The sequence below is a fragment of the Tenrec ecaudatus genome, chromosome 2, assembly GCF_050624435.1.
Source record: "Tenrec ecaudatus isolate mTenEca1 chromosome 2, mTenEca1.hap1, whole genome shotgun sequence".
In the NCBI taxonomy this organism is placed as follows: Eukaryota; Metazoa; Chordata; class Mammalia; order Afrosoricida; family Tenrecidae; genus Tenrec; species Tenrec ecaudatus.
Window position 1 is genome coordinate 30,171,598 of NC_134531.1, and position 21,839 is coordinate 30,193,436.

Below are 21,839 nucleotides of genomic sequence, written 5' to 3' on the forward strand. Positions count from 1 at the left end.
GCACCACTTGTTAAACAGAGCATCTGCTTCCTGTTTGATTTTTCGGGGCCCCTATCAAAGATCAGTAGTCTATATGTTGCTCGTTTTATTTCTGAGTAGTCTGTTCTTTTCCATTGGTCTGAGTATCTGTCATTATACCAGTACCATACTGTTTTGATCACTGTGACTGTGTAGCATGTTTTATAGTCAGGTAAAGCAAGCCCTCTGACTTTGTCTTTCTTCTTGGGGAGTTCTCTGCTAATTCTGGGCTTCTTCTCTCTATATATCAAGTTGGTAGTGAGATTTTACTTTTCTTTGAAGAAGGTTGTTGGTATTTGTATCAGTATAGTGTTAAACTTATATAGTACCTTGGGTAGGATTGACATCTTTACTATATTGAGTCTTTTGATCCATGAGCATGGGATATTTTTCCATTTGTGGAGGTTATTCTTGGTTTCTTGCAGTAGGGTTCTGTAGTTTTCCTTATAGAAATCATTTGTTCTTTTGGTTAGGTTTATCCCAAGGTATTTCAATTTGTGCTTGCCTATTGTGAAGGGCACTACCTTTTCTTGATCTCCTCTTCCATGATCTTGTCTGGTGTATATAGCAATCCAATAGACCTCTGTTTATTGATCTTGTATCCAGCAACTCTTCCATGTTTCTCTGTTTCTGTCAACACTCCTGATGTGGAGCTTTTGGAGTTTTCAATGTATAGAATCATGTCACCTGCAAATAACGATAATTTCACCTCTTCTTCCCCCCCGCCCCCCCAGACCAATGCCTCTAATATCCTTTCATTGCCTTATGTTGTTAGCTAGGACCTCCAGTGTGATGTGAATAGAAGTGTGGACAAGGGGCATCCTTGTCTGGTCCCCTTTTTCAGTGGGATTGTTTTTGCCTTTTCTCCATTGACTATGACATTGGCTGTTGGTTTTTCATAGGTAGTTTGTATTAACTTGAGGAATTCCCCTACACGCCTATCTTTTGTGTGTCTTAATTAGGAGTAGGTGTTGGATGTTGTCAAATGCTTTTTCTGTATCTGTTGATTTTATCATGTGGTTCTTACCTATTTTCTTCTCAATGTGATGGATGATGTTGATGGACTTTCTGATGTTGAACTATCCCTGCATTCCTGGAATGAGTCCCACATGGTCATGATGGATGATTTGTTTAATATACTTTTGTAGTCTATTGGCCAATATTTTGTTAAGGATTTCTGCATCAATTAGCTATATCGGTCTGTAGTTCTCAATTCTTGTGGGATCTCTGCCTGGTTTGGGTATCTAGCTTTGTAGAATGAGTTTGTGAGTTTACCATCTTTTTCTATGTTTACAGTTTGTCTAGGATAGGTGTCAGCTCTTCTCTGAATGCCTGGTAGAATTCTCCTGTGAGTACCAGGTGTGGTGGCAGGGGGCTGCATGGGGAGAAGGGAGCTGCTCTCGGCATTGAGTGTCTCAGTCAAACTTTGGGCAGAGCCTAGGGGCTCCAGAGCATGCTAATTGGGGGGGGGGAGGGAGGTGTCACTTCCCTGTCCTAGAGAATACTCTGGATTGCTACCAGAGTTAATTCACTTACCTGAATCCCCCACTCCATATCCTATTCTGTGAATTTACTGATCACCATGGAATCTCGATGCAAGCTGCTTACCTGGGTGCCATCTTGTCAGAGACCCCTGTTTATCCTTTTATTAGTCCATGATACTTTCAATATTCTTCTCTAGCCCCACAATTCAAACTCATCTATTCTTCTACAGCAGTGGTTCTCAACCTCCCTAATGCCGCAACCCTGGAGTACAGTTCCTCATGTGGTGGTGACCCCAAGCACAACATTATTTTTCATTGCTACTTTATAACTGGAATTTTACTACTGTTGTGAATCAGGCCACCCAAGTGAAAGGGTCATTCGATCCCCAAAGGGGTTGTGACCCACAGCTTGAGAACTGCTGTTCTACAGTCTTCTTTATTCAATACCCAACTTTCACATGCATATGATGCACTGGAGAGTACCATGGCTTGGGTCAGGAGCACCTTAGTCATCGAAGTAACATCCTTCGTCTTCAATACTCTTAACAGGTCTTGTGCAGAGACCTAACACAATCTCACATAATCTAACATAATGTGTCATTTGATCTCATGACTGCTGCTTCCATGGACATTGATTGTGGATCCAAATAAGACAAAATCCTTGATAACTTCAACCGTCTCTCTATTTATCATGAGGTTACCTATTGGTCCAGTTGTGAAGAGTTTGATCTTCCTTATACTGAGTTGTAGTCCATACTGAAGGTGACAATCCTTGAGCTTCATCACCAAGTGTTTCAATTCCTGTTCACTTTCAGGAAGCAAGGTGGTGTCATCTGCAAACTGCAGTTTAATAAGCCTTCCTCCAATCCTGATGCCACACTCTTCGTATAATCCAGCTTCTCTGATGATTTTCTCGGCATATAGACTGAACAAGTATCGTGAGAAGACACAACCCTAATGCACACTTTTCCCAGTCTTAAACCATGCGCTATCCCCTTGTTCTGTTCCCACAAGTGCCTCTTGATCCGTGCAAAAGTTCCTCAGGGTCACAATGAAGCATTCTGGAATTGCTGTTCTTCTCAAGGCTATCCATAGTTTATTATAGTCACCATAGTCAATGAAACACTAGTACGCATCTTTCTGGTAGTCTCTGCTTTGAGCCAAGAGCCATCTGACATTAGCAATGGTAACCCTTGTTCCAAGTCTTCTTCTGAATCTGGCCTGAAATTCTGGCAGTTCTCTGTCAATGTGCTGCAACTGTTGTTAGATGATCTTAACGAAAGATTACTTGTGTGTGATGTGATGGCAATGATATTGTTCCAGAGTTTGAGCATTTGTAGGGTCGCCTTTCTTTGGAATGGGCACAAACATGGATCTCTTCTGGTCAGTTGTCTAGGTGGTTGTCTTCCAAATAGCCAAGCGTGTGCTTGCTGAGCTTGCTGGAACACTTCAGGGGGGTATTCCCTCAATTCTGGAGCCCTGCTTTTGGCTCGGGCATGCTGTGCAGTTTGAACGTCTTCCTCAGCACCGTTGGTTCTTGTTCATATGCTAGCCCCTGAAATAGTGGCTGTGGACCAGTTCTTTTTGGTACAGTGATGGTGTATCCTTTCCATTTTCTCTTGATGGTCCCTGTACCAGTTTTCCTATAGAATCTTTTTTGAAAGATTCTGTTTTGGAATGGGTTGTCGTTATTCACCAAACAAGGAGGTTCTTTGGACACGTTATCAAACAGACCTGTCCCTGGAGAAACACATCATGTTCATAAAGTGTCTGGACGGTGAAGAAAGGGGAGGCCACTCAGGGAGATTGACTGACACAGTGGCTGCAGCAATGGGCGCACACACAACACTTGCAATGCTAATGCAGGACCAGGCAGTGTTTAGTTCTGTAGTGTGTAGAGGGTCTCTGTGAGTTGGAATTGTTGATGGCAGTGGTTTGGGTTTTGGCTCTTTCTAGAACCACCATGTAAAACAAGGTGATTGTTCTCTGCAACGGTACCATCAAGCATTGTAACAGTATGGAGATCTCAAACACAGGTGTTTCTGGACCCAGCAACCAACAGCCTTCCTGCAGCCCCTTTGTTACCATTCCATGTAGGATTGAACATGATTATTGTTCTTTTTAGGTCCCATCCAATCAGTTCCTACCCACGTTAGAATGAAACACTGCCCAGTTCTTGTTCCTTTGCTTAAGCCCATGGTTGGACCACATTGGAGACTTGGCACTTTTAAAGTAATGATTATTTCAGGGGCCCAGAATAATAATAATAAAAATCCTCAAATAGACATTTGTCGCACATTCGAAGCTAAAGCTAATGGAACGTTTAGTTCTCAGTCGGGGAATAAATGAGGGACAACTGAAGTGGCACCATGCGAAAACAAGAAGAGGCCTGGTGGTATAGAGGTTACGCATTGGGCTGCAATCCTGGAGGTCTGAAGTTCAACACCACCAGTGGCTCTGCAGGAGAAAGACAAGGCTTTCTAGTCAAATTAAGAGTTAGGCTCAGAAACTCACGGGGGCAGTTCTACCCTGCCTTTCGGGTCGCTGTGAGTCAGCATAGACTCTATGGCAGTGAGTGGGTTTGTTTGTTTGGGGCTTATGAGAAAGGAATTCATCAAATCCAAAAGGTGAGAACTACTTATGAGGGGTGTGTGAGGCCAGGTTCACTAGAGAAACAAATCCAGTGACGCTCATATATATATGTGTGAGAAAGAGCTTTAGATCAAGAAGTAATTACATATCAGGAACACATTCCAGCCCAGTCCAACTCAAGTCCACAAGTCCGATACAATCCCTAAGTCCCTCTTCAGACTCACAGAGCCACATGCAATGCTGCAGAATGCAGGGAGATCGCAGGCCGGGGTGCAGTCCAGTGGATCCAGTAGGGGCAGTAACACCACAGTTCTGGCAACAACTAGGTTCAGGTAGCAGGAAGTTGAAAGCAGAGAGAGGGGGGAGGTTCCCAGGTCTCTCCTTAAGAGAAGGCCACGCCCACAAGGAGTCACCATCAGTTTTATGAATCTTCAAGTGGACACAAGATTATGTAACTACCATAAGAGGGTGTTACGAGCTGCTCATAATTTTGTGGGGCATCACAGTTGTTATGGTTACAAAATAAAACACACCCTTTTTAGAAAATGTATAGAAAATGGAAGAGGGGAAAGTTCCAATGCTGCAATTGGTTTTTAAAATATTTTAGGGAGCCAATAAATAACACGTGAAGCAAATATGGCAGAATGTTAAAGGCACTACCACTGAGTCGATTGCAACTCCAAGACACTTGAATGGACAGGGTAGAACTGCCCCTGTGGGTTTCCCAGACCATAACCCACTACAGGCTAGAAAGCCTCGTCAGTCTCCCTTGGGTGGCTCATAGTTTCAAACCGCTGACTTTGTGGTTTGCAGTCCAACTCGTCACCACTGAGCCACCGGGCTCTGAGCAAATGCGAATAGGCCTGGGGTTTCAATGCAAGTTTTTCACTTTTGCTGCTTATGTTCACTGTATAAAGGCTCTCTCCTCCCACCTGCCATGACCGCCTGGCCACCCCAACAGATGGGCCACCTGCCCTTGCCCGGCTGGCCAAGGCTGGACCTAAGACAGGGGTCCAGTGTAGCTAAGTTCAAAATCTCATGTAGATTTCCATTCTGCTTCCTACCCCAGCATCCCTGTCCTCAGTGCTGTTTCTAAGGCCTCCTCACATGCACCCTCCATCCCCTGTCCTGTCACCTCAGCAGAGAATGTCCTTCCCACCTGGCAAACTCTCTGCTCTTTCCAGGTTCAGCAAGGCAGCCCCTGCAGGAAGCTCTGCCTGTCTGGCCTGCCCCCCTTCCTCGCTCTCCCATGGGCGAAGAAGGCCCATTCTGCAGCTACCCGTCTCCCCAAAGGAGGAACAGGAGGGAACCTTCGGGCTCAGCCTCCATGTGGCTGCTGCGTCCCCAAGCTGCTCTCTGAAGGCTGGCAGGGCTGGAGGTAAGCATCAGCATGGAGCTCCTGGCCCCTGAACCAGTCTGCCCCGCTGGTGGACTGCACTTCTGGCATTTGGGGGGACAATTCCAGGTGTCGGATGCCATTTATGTGGAGCGTGACCCTGAAAAGCACCACAGTACTAGGGAAGGGACATGAACCCCCCCACACACACACTCCCCCCCCCCCCCGAAGGCGTGTTGGCCCAGGCGTTTTTTGACTAGGCACGCAAGACTAATGAAATGAAATGAGTGCTGCCTTGAAAATATTCAAATATCCTCCCTGCTCCTTTGTTTTTGTTCACACCATTTCCAAGACCCCCTAGGGATCCAACGCGCGTTCCTTCCCAGTCCCCCTGCCATCTGCTGCTGAGAAACCTAGAGAAACTGCTCACAGAGCAAGCTGGCACGGGGGCGGGAGGGTGGCAGCTGCTGTTCTCAGCCCTGGGTGACAGCTGTGGCCCCTTGGGTCACACCGACAATGCTCCACGGGCTCCCGTGGCTGCGATGTTATGGAAGCCGGCCACCAGGATGGGGAGGATTAGATGCTGATTTTGACTATCACAGCTTGTCGTCAATGGCTTGAACCACCCTCGGGACCACTGCCATCCAGCCAATGCTTACTCCTAGTGGTCAGATTGTCCCCATGGGTTTCTGAGGCTGTCAATCTTTATAGGAGTTGAAAGCCTCATCTTTCTCCCTAGGAAAGAGCAGCTGGTGGGTTTGAACTACTGACTTTGGGGGTAGCAGCCCAACACGTAACCTACTGGGCCCCCAGGGATCTTCTGAGAGCCCTTAATAAAAAGGTGCTGTTGGTAGATGCCGTGAGTCAGAATTGGCTCCTATGGCCGTGAACTTGCCATATTTTTATTGTTGGTATAAGCTGTCAAGGTGGTTCTTGGTGTACAGCCACCCGTGGGACCGGGTAGAACTTCCCCAAGGAGATTCCAAGGCTGAAATCTTTGCAGCAGTAGACTAGCCCGTTTTCCTCATGCAGACGCTGGTGGGTTAGAACCCATGCCATGACAGCCTCCTAGTGCTTGCATCACCGCTGCGCCATCCCGTTCAAACCAAGCCAACCGCCTCTGCGTGACTCCCACTCACAGTGACCCAGTGTAGAACTGCCAAGGCTGCACATCTCTATGGAAGCAGCCAGCCTCATCCTTCTCTCATGGAGCTGCTGGTGGGTTTCAACGACCAACCTTACTCCTAGCGGTCGGCTCAGTGCTTACCTGACAGCGCCACCAGGGCTCCTCCGAGGGTGATGTTGAAAAAGCCATGCTGCTGTCATCTGAGGGCTAGAGTGGCCCTAACAGTCCTCTCCAGGCAGCCTTTGCTTGCAAGCATTGGCTTCTATAAACCAAGAGCCCCGGAAGAGGACCTGTGTTCATGAGCACATCATTTCTTGAGGATGTGACAGCGTTACAACGGCAACTAACAGCTATCACATGGTGTCATACATTCTATTATGTCCAGAGTTGGCAATATCAGCAATGTATAGGCATATATGTCGTTAGGAGCCCTAGAACAGTGGGTTACGCATTGGGCTACTAACCAAGGTCAGGAGTTTGAAACCACTGGCTGCTCCCTGGGAGAAAAAGGCTTTCTACTGCTGTGAACACGCAATTTGTAGAAGGCCATGGAGGACAGCGGGAGCTCAGCCATCTGAGAGCGTTTAGTCAGATTAAGCCTCTGGCAGTAGTGTCAGATTACAGTAAACTCACGGTGGATGAATTAGAGTAGAACACGGTACCAGGTCAGTTGACCACCCTCTTGACCCAACCTGAATTTGCTCTCGGTTTAAATATTTCTCACTCATTCCAAGCCAGACATTTTTTTTCTGGATTATTTTAATTTTGCTGGTTGCCTTGTCTTTCTTACTCTTTATTTTTATCTTATTAATTTCTTTATTGGTTTTCCATTGGTTTTTCTATGAAGCACAGAAGTAGTAGATGCATAGACAATAACTGATGCAATGGTTTATGGGGTGCGGGGCTGGGGAGCAAATGAATGCAGAGGGGTGAGGGAGCACTAGAGCTGACTGTGATGATGCATATACAACTTTTTAAAAGCCACTTAACTATGGAAGTGTATGATATGTGAATATTTTATCAATAAAACTATTCAAAATTATGAAGAATAAAATTCAATAAGATTCAAAAAAGTCTCATATGGCTCTAAAAAGGAATTGACCTGATATCCATGAATTTGGAGTTTCAAAAGGGTCAAGTTTTTTTAAATAATTAAAAGAACCCAACTCCCTGTCATTGAGTCAATGCTGACTCACAGTGACCCCCTGTGGGTTTCCAAGACAGTAACTGTTTACAGGAGTAGAAAGCCCAGTCTTTCTCCCTCCGAGCTGCTGGTGGTTTGGAACTGCCAGCCATTTGGCTTGCAGCCCAACGCGTAACCACACCACCATCACCACTACACCATCCTGGTTATATGAATCAGTTATGTAAGTCAGACATGCTGTCTACCTCCCAGCTTCAGTTTTTGCTGGACTCTGCCCCTACCCCCTGCCCCCCAAACCTTGCACCATGGTTTGCTTGCTGGTCGTGGGTAGCTCCCAGGGGCGGGGAGCTTTCTCATGGGGGGGCTCACTGCAGCAGCCCCCGGGTCTACAGTAGTACCTCTATCCAATGGGCACTATGTATTTGAAATAATAAATGAAAACACATTGGAATTCAAAAAGAAGTTTTGCCTTTATTAAAGAAAGCAGTCTTGCACAACTCTTTTTAATATATTTAAACCATTGAATTGTAATACATCGTGAATTATATGCCAATAAAACTTTTTTAAAAAAGCAATCAAACAGCCATGTTCAGTTTTAAAAACCATTTTAAAAACGTCATGTCTTTTAATGTCATGCTAGCCTTTTAGGGCAGGGGTCGCTCTGAGAAGCAGGATGGATGCTATGACCCTGAGACTCTTCCCGAGCCCCCTCCTCCCCGACTTCACAAGCAGACTTGAACACAATTCCAGGAGGTGCCCTGTAGGCCGTGTGCAAGCACCGCCAGAGGGGCCCTGGCCCCAGGGAGACAGCCCGGTTTAGTGTCCTCTGACCTAGAAGCACGCGTGGCCGACTCTCGGCGCTCCAAGAATGGACGGGCCTGAGTTTTACAGTGATTCATTCTATGCAGGCCCGCTGCACTCAGAGGGCAATTCCATTATCTGCAGCAGACGACGTGAGGCACAATTCATAGAAAAGCTAAAAACGAGAACTAGTTCATAATCAGAGGTTCCAAAAAGCACAGCTCTCTATCTGATAGAGTATCGTGAAAGATCTCAAACAAGTTTTTTCCCCAAGCTCACTGACACTGAGTCGATTCCGACTCATAGCGACCCTGTAAGACAGGGTAGAACGGCCCCTGTGGGTTTCTGAGACTGACTCTTCACAGGAGTAGGATGCTTTCTGCTGTGCCTGCTGGCAGGCTGGTGGGTTCGAACTGCTGATCTTTGGTTAGCAGCCCAACACACAACCGCCACGCCACCAGGGCTGCTCTTTGAACTGTGTAGTGACATGAATGCGTCCCTGACCGGGCAGGAATCTGAGGTCACAGTAGGACATGATAAGGAGGGGAATACAAAGAAAAGAAAAACCATCTATTCCATACAGAAGCTGTTTTCTTAAGCTGTTCGTGGAAGGAGCGAACTCAGAGGGAAGAGGGGCACCCGCCAGGGTGAAGTTGAATGACAGATACGCAATGTTTTCTCAGGAAGACCAACCTGTTGGAAACTGAGCATTAGACAGACCACGCCAGCCAGGCCTTGGCGCTTATTCCAGGGTCACACGTGCGGAGGAAAACCCGCCAGGCTCAACAGGCAGCCATCACGGTGCTGAGGCCAGGGAGCGCGGCCCGCTGCCGGGCCGTCTTCATTTCTTGAAGTCCTCGGCCTCATCCGGTTCCCTCTCTTGATGTTCTCTTTCCCACCTCATTTCCTTTAGCTCTTGTCTGTATTTCCGTTCAATGAACCGCTTCTGATGAGCCATCTGGGGAAAGTTATCTGACACAAGGAGAGAGATTTTATATTTAATGAAGGGTAGCCACTAGTGGGGAAAAAAAGCCGAGGATTAAACATATACACGTACAAACATGTGCTTGTCTGAAATGTTTGCAGAAGTTGGGTTTTGTAAGCAAGAGGCGGGGGTGGGGTGGGGGCGGGGGTGGGGGCACATCTTTTTGTCCCCTTAATTCTGCCGGCCTTGGGAAACACTGGGGAGTTCTGGATCGGGCCCCTGGATCCTAGGCTGCAGGACCTGCTGGGAGCCCGACATCCAAGGCCCCAGACAGGTGAGGGCGCCAGCCACATCCCCCAAGCAAGGCGGCGGCTTCAGGAAAAGCGTAAAGGAGACGGCCAAAGGGAGCTGCAGAGTTTTTGAAAACATCAGGCAAGTAAGAGGACGTGTAAGTCAGTCGCCGACTTTGGCTAATTCTGGTTGTCAGGTTTACGGGGAACTAGATCCACAACAGCCCACGCAAGCAGAACACTTTCACTTGGTTGCGAGAGCCACGGGGCGGACCAGAATTACACTTTAAGCTCCAGCTGATGCTATGACGGTGCTTGGCTCAGATCGAGACACCTCTCAGTTCCCCGCTCACTTGTGGGGTGAAGTTGGTGGCGCCGGGAGTAAGGACGGAAGCCCAGCACTAGCATTCTCTGCTTCTCACTTGGGCGCCATTCAAGCTCTAGGGGCCATAGAGGGGTGCCAGCAGGAGTGAGGACTACAAACAGACCCCGATAATTCAGGGGGCACAAACAAACCGTGTTCTCTCTCAGAGGTAAGGGACTCTCACACAGAAGCATGGCCCCGAGACGGCGACTGGAGGGTGGGGAGAATGGCACGTTGGGAGGAGAGCAAGTTCGCCTGACTCTGTGGTCAGCATGATAACGTGGATCCCTTAGAGCCTGTGACTGAATGCTTGTCTTCTTGCCCTTTCTAGAAGCATGGCCCTTCCTCAGCCCAGCACGGAGAAGGGGCAGGGCGGCCAGCAAAGCTTGTGTAGCTAAGACTGGGGGATTGATTTTGAACAAGTGAAACAAAGTGACCTACAATTTAGAAATGAAGCAGTAGAGTCCTCTCCCCTAACTAATGCTCTGTTGGCTCTTTATACATTGTGCAGCGCAGAGGCCTCCAGTACTTGCAAAGAAAAACAATAATAAAAATCAGGCAAAAGTTCGTTTTAAAGCAAGTTTCTACAAAGTGACCCCTGACTTCCCTAAGAGATTCTACTATAGAATTGAGTTCGTAAGAAAAGAAAAAATCCCGCCGTTCGTGCAGGACGCCAGAGTGTGCATTGTGGTGGGCTGGCGGTTCCGAGATGGCCGAGGTGTCGCAGAAGTCCGTGACGTACTACACCCTGGAGGAGATCCAGAAGCACAACCACAGCAAGAGCACCTGGCTCATCCTGCACCACAAAGTCTACGACCTGACCAAGTTCCTGGAGGAGCATCCTGGTGGAGAAGAAGTCTTATAGGATCAAGCTGGCGATGATGCTACTGAGAATTTCGAGGATGTTGGGCATTCTACCGATGCTAGAGAAATGTCCAAAGAATACATCATTGGGAGATGCATCCAGAGTCTCATCACCACTGTCGACTCCGAATCCAGTTGGTGGACCAACTGGGTGATCCCCGCCATCTCTGCCCTGATGGTGGCCCTGATGTACTGCTATTACACAGCAGAAGACTAGCGACACCCTCGGACGCCCACCACGGGACAGGCTGAGAAGCCAGCACACTTTCATGGCTGCGACCCAGGGCGGCCTGAGGTTCAGTTTGAGTGGGGAAACCCGGGCCGCTGGCTACAGCCGGCCCTCGACTGGACGCCATGTACACGGCCGACTGGAAGGCAGGCAGCCCTGTGCATTTACAGGTTGCCTGTGGCTGCCCCACACTACAAGGGCAGTTGGACACAAGTCGCCTACAAAGACGAAAATATTTCCTATCTGGCCATTTGTACTCAGAGTTTACCATCGCCTGGCCTCAAAACACCCCAACCTCACTGCCTCTGAGCGTATCCCAACTCAGAGCGACCCTGGAGAAGAGGGTAAGTCTCGGAGACTGGTCACTCTTTGTGGAAGTAGAAAGCCTCGTCTTCGTCCCAAGGAGCAGCTGGTCGTGTGGAACTGCTGACTCTGGTTTTACCAACCCAGTGTGCAATTGCTAAGCTACCGGGGCTCCGTCTCGGCCTGGCTAGACCACCATGTACTTAATTGGAGCCTTGGTGGCGCAGTGGCTGAGTGCTCAGCAGTGTGAGCCGCCAGTGGCTCTGGGGCAAAAATGCACCGGCAGGGTGCTTCTGCGCAGATTACAGCCTGGGACCCCGAGCGGGCGGCTCCATGCTGACCTCTGGGGCCACGGTGCTTTAGAGCCACTCCATAGCAACAGGCTTGGTGGGCTGGTGAGTTTTGTTCAGTGCGATTAAACATGCAGATTGTTAATCTCCCCCCCCCGCCCCGCTATTAGAAATAATGCCACGATCATCAGGGTCTGTAATCCTCGGTCTCCCATGTCATGTCGAGGTATAATTCATAAAAAACGCAATCTCCGGTGCAAAGGGTATGAAGCCCTGTGAGGACCTGAGCCACACGGCCACTGGGTCCAGCACAGTGACACCTGCAGCATCTTCCACCCTGTGAAGGGCCTTTGGAGACCTCTTTCAGCCATTCACAGACGGCCACTTTAAAACACACACGCACGCACGAAGAGAGGCGTTCACAATTTCCTAAGCGGAAAATGACGCCTCCCTTCTATTTCGGAGTGTGATGGTGCTTTGACAGCAAATGGGTGGGAACGTCCCCAGGAGTGAACGTCAGACTCCCCGAGGGGCGTCTGTGGACGCTGGGCCTGGCAGCGGCAGGCTGCGGTGGACAGCGGGCTGCTGGTCCTGCCAGGGCCCAGAGCTCGCCGTTGCTGCCTGCTCTAGTGCTGTCTAGAGAGGGGACGCCTGCTGATTTCCACTTGGCTACGGGCCCCCTCGCCTCCCCTGGGACCTCTCCCAAGCCCGGGACCCCGGGGCCTCTTCACACTCGGCTTCCACACTCGGCTGAGGCTGCCTGTCTGAAGCACCCGATACAACCGCACTGTCAGGTGTTGCCTCCGGGTGCTGTAGTGCAGGGGAGGATTCCTACCGCGCTTAACCCCTCAACTGACAAAAGACTATGACCTCCCCTCTCTATCTTAGCGATGATCTCATTTGACTCTCTTCAATTCAACTGTAAGTCTTGGGGATTCATCCCAGAGAACTAAATGCTTCAATATGTACATGTTTCTTTCCTACAGTGACCACAAGCCAGAAGCGAAAGTGTCTACCAATCACAAAGAGAGCTGAGAACAAGATAACATATCCATAACACACCTCATTAGTAGCCATTACAAAGAATAGGTTGAAAACGATTCCAAGTGACTGGCAGGAGACGGGTATGAGATACACCCACTTCCCACTGGCTGACATGGCTGGGTCCCCGAGACTAGGTCACCATGTGCACCTGGTGTTAAGCTAAAATGGGGAACGATCACATTAGATTACAAAACGGAAGATGACCTCATGGTGGAATAAGGGGCAAGCTACATCATTACCTGGCAGCCAGACCCCTGAGAATCGTGGCCCCGCCAAGGAGTCACATAGCTTCACCTTCACACCCCTCACCGCCAGCATTACCGTTCCCTTCACACTGCAGCGCTGGTCACTACTGCAAAGCCTGCGTCATTAATGAGCAAAACAGCTGCGTGGGATGTTTCCCTATTGTTATAAATGCACACTGCTGGGCGATGCGATGGCTGGGAAGCGAGGAGTGGGTGGGTGTACTACTGAGCAGACAACAAGCACAGGCGTATGTAAATATCACAAGGCTCCCCAAAAAAGAAGGAAAGAAAAAGGCGGCGGCTTCCTGCGTAAAGGTCTCGGGGAGAGGGGAAACACGCAAGGTCCCATGGGCTGCTGTGGGCTACCTGGGGTGGAAGTAGGGCTTTATGCAAATATACATATACATATATATATATACACACACACACACCCATACATACATACATACTGGCATGTGGAGAATAATTAAGAAGAAAACACATTATCAGTACTCACCATTTTTTCTACTTCCTCATTTTCATCCCATAAAACACATGCTACATTAGAAACACATAATTATAGAAACAGAGATGGGCTTACATTTTTCCAGTGCGTCCATTGCAGCTCCCATTTCTGCTTGCTGAATGCTATTTGAAAAAAAGAAAAAGATAAGCTGCACTTTAATCTAAATATTTCCCCCCAAAATATGAGGTGTGGCTACAAACATTCTGGTTGATTGTCGTGTTTAGGGTATACAGTTTTCCCTGCTTCCTGTCACGACTCCATCGCACGCACAGACGGAACATCTAGGGTGCACGGAGAGCTTGCATTTATTTGCTCAAAGCCTAGTGAAGGTTTCGTTCCACTTTTAATATTGCAATAAAGTGCCTTCCATTTACACCGGGTCTCACTGAAGTCCGAGTAGCCTCCTCAGTGCAAAGTTTAAGGAGGCAAAGAATAAAGTGTGCACACACGCACACCCACGGGAGGGGCTCCACAGAACCGACAGAAAAATGCAATGAGAAGGTAATGGCATTTTTGCATGAGCTTTTTGAATGCACACCTAGATTTCAAATCGCTTTTCAGACTAAGGTCTAGAGGGCAAGGTGAGGACGCAGAGAACGCGTCCTGCATGAGATGTTTCCACCACACTGGAGTGAGCTGCAGCTGGGGATCAGAGGTCGGCCCAGGGCACACTGCACGCGTCCTGTTGAAGGCTCACATTCCTGGCACTCTGGTGGACAAGTGAAATCGGACAGCGCTTACCTGTGCACCAGGTACCGGGGCTTTCTCAAGATAGGCACTCACTGTGTGGGGCCGGGGACTTGGGGAGGACATTCATCGAGAGGAGCAGTACCCCATTATCCTCACTTATTCTCTACGCTGAGGGTAAAAAGCAAACGACTGCAGAGCTTGAGCCTCTCAGCCACCCGGGGCCTTCATTCGCAGGTGTCTCATACCTCGGTCCTTTCCCGCAGCCTATTCTTTCTCCCTTGAAGTAAACAGCCACCGTGTAGGTTCGGGCGTGGGACGGCCCCACGGTCTGCAGCGTCCTGCGAGGGAAAGGGAAGGACTGAAGGGTTATTCCTCGGACGCTGCTCAGATACACGACCGACTCAACAGCCCAGGCACGGATTGCTCTGACGGAAGATGAAGGTAATGACAAAGAGGAGGAGGCAGGAGGGTAACAGGACACACGTGTAACTGCAGGGCGAGGCAAAGGGAGGGAGCTTCATTTTACTGGGGGCTCGTACAACTCTTAGCACAATCCATCCAGTGTGTCAAGCACATTTGTACATTTGTTGCCATCATCATTTTCAAAACATTTTCTTTCTATTGAGCCCTTGGTATCCAGCGTCTAATATTCCCCCCTCCCTCTCTCCCCCTCCCTCCCTCATGAACCCTTGATAAATTATAATTATTTTTTCGCGTCTTACACTGACCAATGTGTCTCTTCATCCACTTTTCTGTTGTCCATCCCCCTGGGAGGGGGTTATATGTAGATCATTGTGATCTGTTCCCCCTTTCTCCCCCCACCTTTCTGTTCCCCTCCTGGTATGGCTACTCTCAATATTGGTCCTGAGGGGTTTATCTGTACTGGATTCCCTGTTTCCAGCTCTTATATGTACCCAGGTACATGCTCTGGTCTAGACAGATTTGTAAGGTAGAATTGGGGTCATGATAGTGGAGGGGGTGGGACCGACATTAAAGACCCTGAGGAAAGTTGTATATTTCATTGGTGTTATACTATACTCTGACTGGCTCATATCCTTCCTGGTGGCTCTTCTGTAAGGGGATGTCCAATTGCCTACAGGTGGGCTTTGGGTCTCCACTCTATAAATCCCTCCCCCCCATTTACACTTATAAGAATTTTTTATTCTGGGTCTTTGATGCCTGATACCTGATCTTATGGACACCTCACTCATGATCACACAGGCTGGTGTGCTTCTTCCATGTGGGCTTTGCTGTTTCTCAGCTAGATGGCTGCTTATTTATCTTCAGTCTTTGAAAACCCCAGATGCTGTATCTTTTGATAGCTGGGCACTATCAGCTTTCTTCACCACATTTGCTTATACACCCACTTTTGTCTTCAGCAATTGTGTTGGGAAGGTGATCATCACGGAATGCCAGGTTAATAGAACAAAATGTTCTTGCATTAAGGAAGTACTTGAGTAGAGGCCCAAGGTCCATCTGCTACCTTAATATTAAACCTATAAATATATGCACATCTTTTCCCCATCATCATATACAAATATATTTACATCTGTACGTGCCTGTATTTAGGCCTCTATAAATGCCCTTTGCCTCCTAGTTCTTTCCTCTATTTCCTTTTACTTTCCTCTTGTCCCACTATCATGCTCAGTCTTCATTTGGGTTTTAGTAATCCCTCTCGGCTACATTGCCTTTGATCAAGCCCTACCAGACCCAGGGCATTCGTCTTCAGACTTTCCAGTTGGATTTTTTTTTTCTTGCTTTGCCCAAAGCAACATGAAGAACGTCTGAAGGCTAACATGGAGGTGAAAACTACGTTTAGAAGGTCCTACGTGTGCATATTCCAAGGATCATAAAATGACACACTTATCAGTGGAGAGTCAACAGTCGCGGTCTGCGCTCTGTTTGGTTTTGGTTTGGGTGCTAACTAATCACAGCTGAAAACAATCTCCTCTGGAGTCGTGCACCTCCAGCGGGCCTGTTTCTAAGGCGCAGTCTGGTATCTTACTGAGCGATCAGAACATGCATTTCCTTTCGGAAATATCTGAGGGCACGCCAGTGCACTAACGTGCCCCAAGCAGCGCCCCGGGCCCTGGAGATCGTAAGGATGAGGTGCAGATTTCAGATGCAGGAAAACTGAAAGCTCCGTGCATAAGGGAAATGAAAAGCAGCCTCAGAGACAAGGCGAGGACATGGAGACCTCACAGAAATCTAAAGGGCATGCAGGAGCACCCCGCATCTTGGTACAAAGGGGCAAGCTCCTGGTGCCTGCTCATCTGCAGGACTTGAGGAGGGGAAGAGTCATTTCCTTTGTGCGTCTGGAAAGGACATGGTGGGGTGTGTGGGGGGGAACCAGGACCCCGGCTTCGCTGGGGAGCACTGATTGTAGTGATCAGGGAAGTTGATTGCCCTTGCTTTACTTACTGAACCTTAATTACCCCCTTGATGAGGAAATACTTTGATCCTCTCATATTTAGAGGGTCATTATGCTTATTAGAACTAAACTGCCATTTCCAAGCATTTGGGTTTCCCCAGGAAATAAAGGCAGGACGGGCCCCTGGGGGCATTTGTAATGGCTTGCTGTGGGGTGACTGAACCTTCGCTTGGGCCAGTCTAGGTCTTAGTTTTCTCTTTTGGGAGTGGGGGAAGGGGAGCCTACAAAGTGCCCTGAGGATTAAATGGAAACATGAAAACGGGCTTAAAATGCCCAGCTGGCTGGCTGGCGTTTCCCTCCAGCATTTGGTCATTCAAGGGAGTCCACCGGGGGCGCTGAGCTCCAGATGGCCAGCGCGCACAGATGTGTGTTTGAACCCTGTGTGTGCACAGGCGAGAGGTCTACAGGCTCGAAATTAGATTGTTCAAACATATTTAACGTCACACCTCCAGACACAATACCTGGGGAGGTGACCTGTCCGTTTTAATCACCCTTCCGCTTTGGACTGCCTGTCTGAAAACCATTGCCCAGTGTCTCCAGGGACCCACTCTCAAGGCCAGCACCAGACCTCCTGCCGGCACCCAGGCCTGCTCCGTGGCGTGGGGAGTGGCCTTCTGTGACACCCGCCTGTTACTACACTCGGAAGATGGAGACTTGTCACTGAAGAGACCCAAAGTAGTGGCAGTCACTGGTGCCGATGCGGAGAGGAAAACCCCTGACATTTCGGCAACACACCTTCCTACAGGGACCACCTGAAACCAACAAGCCAAGCTCTGCTGCCGAGTCTGCTCCGATGCACAGCGACCCAGTTCAACCCCAGGGAACGGCTGGGGGGGGGGGGGCACCCGGGGCTGGGAATCTGTTTTTTAAAAAATCAGTAGATTGGGGGCTCGTACAGCTCTTATCACAATCCATCCACTGTGTCAGCACATATGTCGCCATCATCATTTTAAAAACATTTTCTTTCTACTGGAGCCCTGGGTATCAGTCCATTTTCCCCTCGTACCCCTCCCCTCATGAATCCTTGATAATTTATATGTGTGTTTGCGTATATATATATTTTTTCATGTCTTACACTGACTGATGTCTCCCCTTCCCCCACTTTTCTGTTGTTCGTCCCCCTGGGAGGGAGTTATATATTGATCATTATGATTGGTTTCCCGTTCCTCCTCCATCTTCCCCTTATCTACCCTGGTATTGCTATTTTCATTATTGGTGTATCTGTCCTGGATTCCCTGTGTTTTCAGCTCTGATCTGCACCAGTGTCCATGCTCTGGTCCAGCCGGATTTGTAAGGTAGAATTGGGGTCATGGATCTTTCTCCTGCGCAGCAGCTGGCGGGTTTGTAAGACCAGCTTTAGGGTTAGCAGCCTGACACGTTGCACCCCAGGGCTGCTTGAGCACCCCAGGGAACATATCTCGCAAGCACCAGAGACAGAGGCCAGGAGCAGGAAGAGACACCAGATTCTGCTCCAGCCTTCTCACCGGGATGGAGGTTAGAGAGGCAGAAGACAAATACAGAGATGCAAGTCACATGGTACGCCTCCCTCAGGGCACTGAATACACACGTTAAAAAGTCAAAATGGCAAAAAGGTTGTCTTATAGATTTCACCAGAATAATTTTTTTAAGTCTGTATAAAATCAGTTTGTTCCAACTTCCTATCTTGATCTCAAAATCTTAACGTGTCCTTCTCCCAGGCACAAGTAGCGGAGGACAGTAGAGCCCGCTGTCTGTGGGCAGAGGGCACTCACTTGTACAGAGGGATGTCCGGCTCCTTTCCTTCCGTCCTAAGTGTCAGGCAGCACTGCTGGAGCTGGGATTTGGGGTCGTTCCAGTCCTGATTCAAAATGAACTCCTGCAGGAAGTCCCCAAAAGGTGATCAGTAATGCGTCCTGAAGCCACCGACCACAGAGCAGGCCACCAATTCACAAGCTAGCTGGACTTACTTTTAACCGGGGGAAGAAGCAGACATTCATGAAAGTATGAACATACTCCAAATCCTTATCAATGTAGAGTGCCGCAATAAATGCTGTTGTGTTGGGGGTTAGGGGCGAAAGAGATAAAAAGAGAACATTTTATCATAAACCATGATGCAGTGCCATTTAACCAAGCCCTGCCATCGAGTGAAGCTGGACTCACAGTGAGGACGGGGTAGCACTGCCCTTGTGGGAGGCCGAGGCTGTAACTCTCCATGGGACTTGGGTGTTCCATCTTTCTCCCTTAAAGAGTGCTGTTTCTGGTTTCGAACTGCTGGCCTTGTAGGTAGCAGCCCAATGTGTAACCCACTACGCTAACCAGGGCAGAACAGACAGTTTGCAAAAGGAAATGGCCCAAGAGCAGAGAAAGCGGCCATGTGTTAAAATCAACAAACCCACAGACAACCAGAAGGCCCAACGAGGCTCCAGGACGGTACGGCCTTGTGGCACTGGCCCTCAACGTCAGTCTGGAGGACGTCATCCCTTAATGGGGCTTCCACGCTGATCTACAGGCCCAACCCACCCAACCAGAGAAGGGCTTTAAGAACCATGACAAAAACAGAGTCTTCTCTGCGTAAGTCAAGGATGACTCCCCAGGGTGAAGTCATCAAACATTCAATAAGTGGCCAGTTTTGTTTTTATTTTAAAGAAGGAATAAAAATAACTTTCCTGGAGTTAAAATATATACATAAACAAGTAAGTAAATAACCAGAGATAATCTAGCAGCTTAATGATTTTTTTTTTACCTTATTCTTTCAAAAACTCCTATCTTTAGTTCAAAAGACCCTGTTTCAAGTGCTGGCTGGGCTGCCTTTAGGTTGGGTAAATGAGCTGATTCAGAGGGAAGCCCTTAATATTCCTACATAGTGTCGTGACATTCCTAAAGAGGGGGGAGTTCGAGGCCTGGTGGCTGGCATGTTTATTTACAAGTCATGGGATTCTTTAGTTAGCTATAATAAGATGATTTAGGAGGTTTTCAGACCAACTTAGAAACACTGAAAATGGCATTTGTCCACAGTGCTTTGAGCTCTCTGCAAACAATGGATAATGACTTTAATAGTTCGTGAATAGATTACCTATCTTTCTTCGGTGACCTATATGAAGGGTCTTGGGCGTAAGCAATTATGAACAATGACCATTCATTCTGTGACTGCTTTACACAAACAGAGCTGGGTGCTGGGGTGGGATGACGGTGTGGGGGTGGTTTCCACCGAACCCATGACTGAATCTAGGGTTCATGATTCACATGTCTACATTCCAAGTTATTCTTCTCCAAACAAGCGTTGGCGAAAGCATACATAAACATGCAAGGAGAAAAGAGGTCTCTGTGGGCAGAACGTGAGGGTCACGAGAAGAATGAAGTGGGGGTCAGTCGGATTCCGAGCTCGACTCTGTGGGCCAGAGAAATGGGGGCACTCACATTCCAAAAGGTCGGCCAAGGTCTTGGTCCTGAGGGCCACGGGCCTCTTGGTTTTGTCGTTGGTGATGGCGTACTCCTGCATGCCGAGCTCCTCGGCCACCTTGGCTTGGGTCCTGTTGTTCACCAGAGAGCTTCGCAGCAGCTGCGTGGGAGACACGGAGGTAAGTTCAGAGAGTGTCACTGTTGGGCCCAGCTGGCCCGAGACGGCCTCCTGGCAGGGCCAGCAGGGGTCAAAGTTGGATCTCTCAGGCATTACCCTCGTGCTGCAGGGACGTGCTCTGCACGCTCCTGGCTTCTCCTTGCAGGTACTTTGCTGCTATTCTGGACTTGCCAACCTGACAAGTAAATGGTTTGCTCCCTTGCTTAGTACTAGGGAGGCCTTTAGGAAGGGCTGCTGCTCAAGGGTTAAAAATCACAGCTTCTGGAAGTTTAATGTTATGACAGGAAGGAACATCTTAGAATTAATTTCACTGATGTGTAATCCACATGCAATGAAAACGTGTGAAGTGTATCGATAGAGGGGCTGGACAGCCTTGTGCATTTCTGTCCCCCTGACCGCTCCCCGTGCCCACTGCCATCAGTTCCCACAATCCCCACCGGGCACAGAGATCCGGGCTGCTGTTACTGGAGAGTCGTTCCTAAGGAACCTTTGACTTTTGTAAGTCTAGAACTTCAAGATTCAGGACACAGGCGTGGTTACCGTGGGATCGGAAGAAGTGAAGTCTTCGAGTGATTTAAGGATTGCAATAGTCTATTTGCTTTAATTATTATTTTTGAGATTCACCTTCTTTGTTGCTGCTCCGAAAGTTTTGTGGGAACATCCCATTATCTTTCAGTTCCGCTTTCCCACAAGCGTTTTGAAGCGCCCTCACCATACGCAGAGCAGCTGCACACACAGGGCTGTCCTCACAACGCCCTCAGGACGGACATGCTGTGCTCTGCTGGTGGCTGACCTGGGCTACTGGACATAGCAACATCCCCGGAGGCTCCCTTAGCACGATCCACATTACACGGCAACAGTCATATTGCAGCGTCAGACTCTCCAAGTTTCCCCTAGGAGTTTCAGACTGTGCTCTCCGACCTATTCCGTAGAAACCGGAAACCCCACCCCCACCCCCACCCCGAGAATGACTGCATTCAGTCCACTGTAGAGGGCGCTCCGCGAACAAGAGTGGGGCTGGCGGGCACCGAGATGAAGGTGGAGCCCCGGGCGGGGGGGGGGTGGGGGGGGTGGTGGTGGTGGTGTATTGGTTCCGAGTGAACACAGCAATGGCTGTTAGCTGAGAGGCTACAGGCAGGCGCTCACCTACAGCAGGGGTGGGGGGCATTTTCCCCCGCCAAGGGCCATGTGCATATTTACAACATCATTCTCGGGCAAAACTGGTCAAACGTTTAATTAACCCACCCCTCACGTACTGGCTGAACCGGCTTCTCTTTGGTGAGGCATGTGATGTTAGTTGGAATTTATGATTTCTTGGGTCTTACCTGGCCGCTGGGCCGGATGTTCCCCAGCCCTGACCTAGAGGTACCTTTTAGAAAGCTCTGGCAACCTGTTACCCAAAAGTAGCTGTGAAACACTCGATGGAGCACCATGCTCCTCGGACCACCATTGGGTCACCCTGCGATACCGAGAAGCTGGAGGGAAGGCTGGGGGAGGAAGGTAGACACAAAAGTCTAACGGAAAGGCCCCCAGCTGGATGGAACTCCCCCAACCCAAACTGAACGTAGTTACCCCTGACGCTAAGATCTGGGGGAGACTATG

General features: G+C 48.9%; 1 protein-coding gene and 1 pseudogene across 6 annotated transcripts in view; one reads left to right on the plus strand and one right to left on the minus strand.

Moving 5' to 3' along the window:
- Window positions 1-8,151: 8,151 nt before the first annotated feature.
- The window catches only part of DROSHA (drosha ribonuclease III), a 147,961-nt gene continuing 134,273 nt past the window's right edge, over window positions 8,152-21,839 (minus strand). For all 6 annotated transcript variants that reach the window (XM_075540894.1, XM_075540898.1, XM_075540897.1 and 3 more), the window contains 6 exons: window positions 20,078-20,219; window positions 18,628-18,710; window positions 18,433-18,536; window positions 14,496-14,588; window positions 13,636-13,682; window positions 8,152-9,473 (listed from right to left, as the gene is read on the minus strand). In XM_075540894.1, the coding sequence (XP_075397009.1) occupies window positions 9,343-9,473; window positions 13,636-13,682; window positions 14,496-14,588; window positions 18,433-18,536; window positions 18,628-18,710; window positions 20,078-20,219 (600 nt within the window). In that variant the 3' untranslated portion in view covers window positions 8,152-9,342. The remainder of the gene's footprint in view (window positions 9,474-13,635; window positions 13,683-14,495; window positions 14,589-18,432; window positions 18,537-18,627; window positions 18,711-20,077; window positions 20,220-21,839) is intronic.
- Window positions 10,760-11,202, plus strand: LOC142440734 (cytochrome b5 pseudogene; annotated as a pseudogene).